The sequence below is a fragment of the Arachis ipaensis genome, chromosome B03 (genome assembly GCF_000816755.2).
Source record: "Arachis ipaensis cultivar K30076 chromosome B03, Araip1.1, whole genome shotgun sequence".
In the NCBI taxonomy this organism is placed as follows: Eukaryota; Viridiplantae; Streptophyta; class Magnoliopsida; order Fabales; family Fabaceae; genus Arachis; species Arachis ipaensis.
Window position 1 is genome coordinate 130,676,886 of NC_029787.2, and position 5,760 is coordinate 130,682,645.

Consider the following 5,760-nt stretch of genomic DNA (forward strand, 5'->3'; position numbering starts at 1 on the left):
TGTATTATCTGTATTATCCTTATTTCTTTTAACTAACGGTAACCCTCATTTATAGTGGTTCATACTAACAAAAATAATACATATCAAAAGAGAAATATGTGAATGCATGTTGTTGCTACCTCCTTTGTCACTTTTTTCACTACTCTGGTACATATAATTGTCAAGTGTAATGTTCGGTTGGATGAGAGATACCAATTTAATATGGATAAAGTATTAAATTGGTTCTTACGTGTATGATTATAATTTTGTTTCGTTGTTTAAAGTTTAAAACATTCTATTTGAATTCAAAAAAGTTTTATTTAACTTTAATATAGTTTCACCTAAATAATTAATAAAATGTCCTACATAACAGCAATACAAGAACAAGGTCAATAATTTAGAGAATAAATATAAGTTCTAAAGACACAAAATTAACTGTGAATCAATCAATACATTTATTTATCATTCTTCTTTGTTCTAAAAAAATATTTTATTTAAATTGTAAGAAAAATAATAAATAAATATATTGATGCTCCTATGGTTGATTTTGTGTCTTTGAAACTTGTACTTATTCTTCAGATTATCGACCTTGTTCTTGTACTGCTGTCACGTAAGACATTTCGTTCATTATTTAACTTTAACTTTACAGTAGAATTATATTAAAATTAAATAAAAATTTTTAAATTTAAGTAAAACATTTTAAATTTTAAAGACCAAAATAAAATTATGCTTAAACATAAAAAGACCAATTTAGTACTTTATGTATTTAATTAATAGTGCTACTTTTAATTAGTAAATAATTCATGTAAATGGATCCCCGTAATATTAAGATTCGAGTGACTGTCCTGCTGGACCTTTTCTAATGGACATGATTATATATATTATATACTTTTTTTAAGACTAACGAAAGGGTACATTTTATTATATATTAGGCACACTTGTAGATAAAAATGTGTGGGGGCCAAAAAATAATAAGTGAATACTAATACATGTCATGAATTAATGTAGGATTAATTTTTATCAAGTGTGTTTAAATTTTTTATTTTTTACGGTATCTGTCAATTCAATAATAAAGATTAATTTATCGTAATACTGAACTCTATTCAAAGATTTATGAATTGCTGCACGCACAAGGTGGGATTCGAATCCTCCATACAAAATGTGCTTAAATTTAATGTGCAAGATACATAAGCATGCGAAAATATTTCTAATAAAAATATCAGTTTCTACCTTGATGATTTCAATTGCTCATCATCACTTATCTATCTTCTGTTATATATATGGTATTGGACATGATAATATGAATAATCATCCATCCTCACCAACTTCAGTGGCTGCATTTGCATGAGATTAAGATTTCTCTAAGCAAGTAGAAAGTAGAAACCCTCTCCTTGTGCTTATTATAATTAATTAACTTGCTCAACAAACCTAAAGAGAGAGGAATTGAAGAAGTTTCATGGCTGTTACAATGGACCACCCTCGTGCGGCATTTATTTTTGGGATACTAGGTAACATGTATACACAAAATTCCCTTCAATTTGTTTTGTTATTTGTTATTGTTATTAATTATTATTCATGTAATTTTCTTATGTCCTGGCTAGGCAACGTGATTTCCTTGGCGGCGTTTTTAACACCCGTGTGAGTATTTAGTAATTAAGGACATGTTTTCTAGTTTCAATTCTCTTGAATGACAATAACAATAGGCATATATTTTGAATATATATTATGTGATTAATATTATTTTTGTTTTAAAAAAATGCATGGTAGGGTAACATTTAAGCGAATATGGAAAAGGAAATCGACGGAAGGTTTCCAATCATTGCCTTACGTTGTTGCATTATTCAGCTGCATTCTATGGTTATACTATGCCACACTCAAAACCAACGTTTTTCTTCTCGTTACCATTAACTCAGTTGGATGTGCCATAGAGATTATTTACATTTTAATCTACATAAAATATGCAGACAAGCGTGCCAGGGTAATATATTTATATTTATATATTTTTAATAATAATATTTGATCTAACCATGTTAGTTGCTTGAGTGGTCAGCTCACTCTTCCTCTTAAATAAGTATCACATGCATGACGGATTAGTCTTTGGACGACCGAGTCTTTGCAGAATTTTTGCATAGCACAATCTGTGGTTATGAATGTGGCGTGCTTGCCTACGATCATTCTGCCGACGTATTTTATGCTACATGGTTTGGTTCGCGTCAAAGTTGTTGGAGTCATATGTGTAGTAATTTCAACGTGTGTCTTTGTAGCACCCCTAAGCATTTTGGTCAGTGGAATTCAAATTGGAATTATGTGCAATAACTAAGCATTATTATTCAGCGCTTTTAATTAATTAATAATAATTATATTCTTGCCATGCATGTATTTAATCTAAATTGCAGGTAAAGGTTATACGTACAAAGAGCGTAGAGTTTATGCCCATCCATTTGTCAACCATTCTCACAGTTAGTGCCATAATGTGGTTTTGTTACGGTATTTTTGTCAAGGACATATGGATTACCGTAAGTATAGCTAGCGATTTATAGCTTCATAATATGTTATTAAATAAATAATAATAGTAATGATTATGATTCATTGGTTATGTTATGTGCAGATACCAAACGTGGTGGGTTTTACGTTGGGGTTAATACAGATGGTGGTATATTTTATTTATAGGGGACGTGGGGAACGGCCCCTTGGCACCAACTAATGAACTACTATTTAGTATTTACATTTAAATTCCAGTTTACTTTGTAATAAGTGCCAAACATTAGAACAGAATGAGTTTACAAGCTATTTATGCTAACTATTACACATTATTCAAAGATTTGTCTATACAAAATTACCCTATATAAATAAAATGAAAGAGATGTAATTTTTTTCTTATCTTTTGAGTCCCACTTAGTAAAATTAAAATCCCTTAATCTATATGAATTGTCCCCTGATAAACAACTTTGCTTGCTTTGTTAACATTATGTTACTCTGTATTTGATCAGAAAGTCTTTGCAACCAACAATAATTAAGTAGAGACAGGTTCATGCCATTTTAGGTTCTATATAAAAATAGGCGGCATTTCCAGCTACCCATGATAAGTTGCACAAAATCTTTAGTATTGGAAATAGAAATTCAACTGTTACATTCCATTTAGGATCTATATGAAAACACCATGCATTTCACAAAATCTATAGTATTGAAAAGATATTCGACTATTACTTGATGATCAAGGAATTCCCAGCAAGAAAGCTGGCTACTCTGCTATCAACACCGAAACCAGTAGCCCTAGAATACATATGCTCTGTGCTTCCATCTCCAGTAGAAACACACAATCAAGGAAATGAATTATCCTTACGCTAAGAGGTCAGATACTCTATTTTATCCCATTCAGCGCTTTCTTTCAGCATGCCACTTGTATACCGATTTAGAGGCTGGAGTGACAAGCTCGTCTTCTCGTAGTTTGCGCTTCTTACCCTTTTTCTGGCGAGATATGGAAAATAGCTTCTTAGCATCCTAAATATCTAAATGGACTTGCAATAAGGCACATAATATGTCAATACCTGCAACTCTTTCTGCATTGACATGTCCAAGTAGATTTTCTCTAGCTGGCTGAGTCTAGTCTTCCTCGCTTCCAGCTCTTTATAGGATTTGGCAATCTTTCTGTGTATGAAAAAAATATATATCTAGTTTACAATTCAACATGCTAAAATATCAGCACGGTGTTTACTACAATTGAGATACTTACTAAAATTAATGATTTTGAGGGCATCAAAGAGAACAGATAAAATATTTGGTACAACAAATCCATAACAAGCTTCAGCAGGGAAATGTAACAAAATGTTTGATTTCAAAGGATAGGGTATTAAGCATAACGAGAACAAAATCAGTGTCTTTGAAGCCAAGTGTAAGGTGTACCTCTTAATGTTCGTAGGTAGATCATCGGAAGTAAGAGGAAGATGAACTTCTCTTCTTAGATTTTGTGATTGTAACTCTTTTGCCTCTTCCCTGCACATAAATGGCCAACAGATCAATAAAGCCATGCCTTCGGAATATATTTAAGGAATGGCAAAAATTCTGTAATGATGCACACGGTTCACAGAATAGATCTCGAAAAGGGGATAGTGGTAACCAAGTCAGAGGAATAAACTAACATCAATCCATAGGTGAAAAATGAGGGAAAAGCATCCTTACTAAATGAAGGACCTTATAACATGAGTACATCTCTAACACCATTGACATGCTACACAATCTGTGAAGCCTAAACGAATATAAATATATAATTTTCTTTTTTATGAAAATATACCATTAATTGCACAAGAAACCAGTTGAAACTTGAATTGCGAACCGAAACTTAATTTTTCAGAGCCTAACGCCATATTCAACATTATTTATCATCCATTTTACATATCACAGACAAGTAGTAACCATAGACTTGATATATGATGAATATGATACTATCACTCTAAAGAAAAGAAAAGCCAGGTTACAGCTTCTAAGAACAGCATGATCGAGCAACAATACTTAGTTCATTTGATGGGAGAATAACAGTCTTGTCATAAAGAGACTCAATCGATGATGCAGGAAACACCTATGTGATCTAAAATATTCTTGTCTTGATTCAAAATTCTCACAATCAATTCAATATGTCTTCAACATATTCATTTAATAAAAAAATGCTTCTCATTTTTTAGACATGATTACAGACAGTTATGCTATTGTGTCATTTGGTCCATGTGACTGAGCCCATTATATATGTTAATAATTGTTATTGTTCTGCGCCTTTTTATTAGTTCTGTAACTTCTACTGTGATGCTCTTGTTATTGGCTGATTGCATCAAAAGGGTAATCAAGTTCATCGGCTAAGCATTGGACTCTTCTATTTGTAGCATAAAGGTAAAACTAAAACTAAAAAGAGAAAAGGTTGCAACACATACAGAAGTGAGTGCACTAACAGACATAATATCTCCATAAAAAAGAACCAACTCATGCTAGTTATAGAATGACAGCTTCAAGAGCGCAAACCTGTCCTCAGCAAAGAAGACATGCTTATTTGGCCGCCGATTATCAGTACAGTGCAGAGTGGCATTCAGCTTCTCAATTTTCTGCAAGAAACATGAAATATTCACCAGTAAACCTAAATATAATTTTTGCACAGATCTCCATATATATTTATCAAAATTCAAAGCATTCTTTCACCTTTCTCTCACTCTGAAGCTTTTGAAGAATATATCCTATATCCTGTGTTTTCATCAGCAGAAGTTCTTCTTGGGTATACTTGTTTGCATCACTCCTACACAAAGAAGTAAACGCATCAAGAGCTCAATCCAAAAAGGAAGCAAAGAAACAATCACTGAACCAGCAATAGAAAAATAAAAAAGCACAGAAAATTCATACTCTGGTTTATGAACTCCATCAACGACTTTTGTCTTGATCATCTTAAAGTAAAATTCATCTTCGTTTCTGTTTGCCGCTTTTTCCCTAAGCCTCTGCAAAAATAAAGCAGCACAGGCAACAAAATCTATAAGAACTGCAACATCAAAACTTGGAAAAGCAAGAGAGTAAACAAGTGAAACTGTACGTACCCGTATGGTGTCCTCTTTCTTGTGGAATGCTTTTGCACGCTCAACATAGTCTTTGTGCTTCTCAAGCAAGCCAAATTTTTTCCTCGAGGACCTAATGGAAACAAAAGCATGCTCAAAAATTGAAGCAGAACCCTGATTTCTATAGAGGTAATTGAAGTTGGGTAGGAGAAAAGATGGGGTTTTGGGGACTTACGGTTGAGCGCGTTCTTTG

At 32.6% G+C, this 5,760-nt stretch overlaps 2 protein-coding genes across 3 annotated transcripts in view; one reads left to right on the plus strand and one right to left on the minus strand.

Moving 5' to 3' along the window:
* On the plus strand, positions 1,114 to 2,852 carry LOC107633874 (bidirectional sugar transporter N3-like). The gene is made up of 6 exons (XM_016337469.2): positions 1,114 to 1,487; positions 1,581 to 1,617; positions 1,747 to 1,957; positions 2,099 to 2,260; positions 2,376 to 2,495; positions 2,588 to 2,852. The coding sequence occupies exons 1-6, from the start codon at positions 1,436 to 1,438 to the stop codon at positions 2,681 to 2,683; spliced, it is 678 nt and encodes a 225-aa protein (XP_016192955.1). The 5' UTR covers positions 1,114 to 1,435; the 3' UTR covers positions 2,684 to 2,852.
* LOC107631593 (probable U3 small nucleolar RNA-associated protein 11) overlaps positions 3,031 to 5,760 on the minus strand; it is a gene marked incomplete in the record, with an annotated part of 4,511 nt that continues 1,781 nt past the window's right edge. For both annotated transcript variants that reach the window (XM_016335085.2, XM_016335084.2), the window contains 8 exon segments: positions 3,031 to 3,447; positions 3,528 to 3,627; positions 3,883 to 3,972; positions 4,990 to 5,069; positions 5,164 to 5,257; positions 5,362 to 5,453; positions 5,550 to 5,640; positions 5,743 to 5,760. In XM_016335085.2, coding sequence (XP_016190571.1) covers positions 3,355 to 3,447; positions 3,528 to 3,627; positions 3,883 to 3,972; positions 4,990 to 5,069; positions 5,164 to 5,257; positions 5,362 to 5,453; positions 5,550 to 5,640; positions 5,743 to 5,760 — 658 coding nt within the window.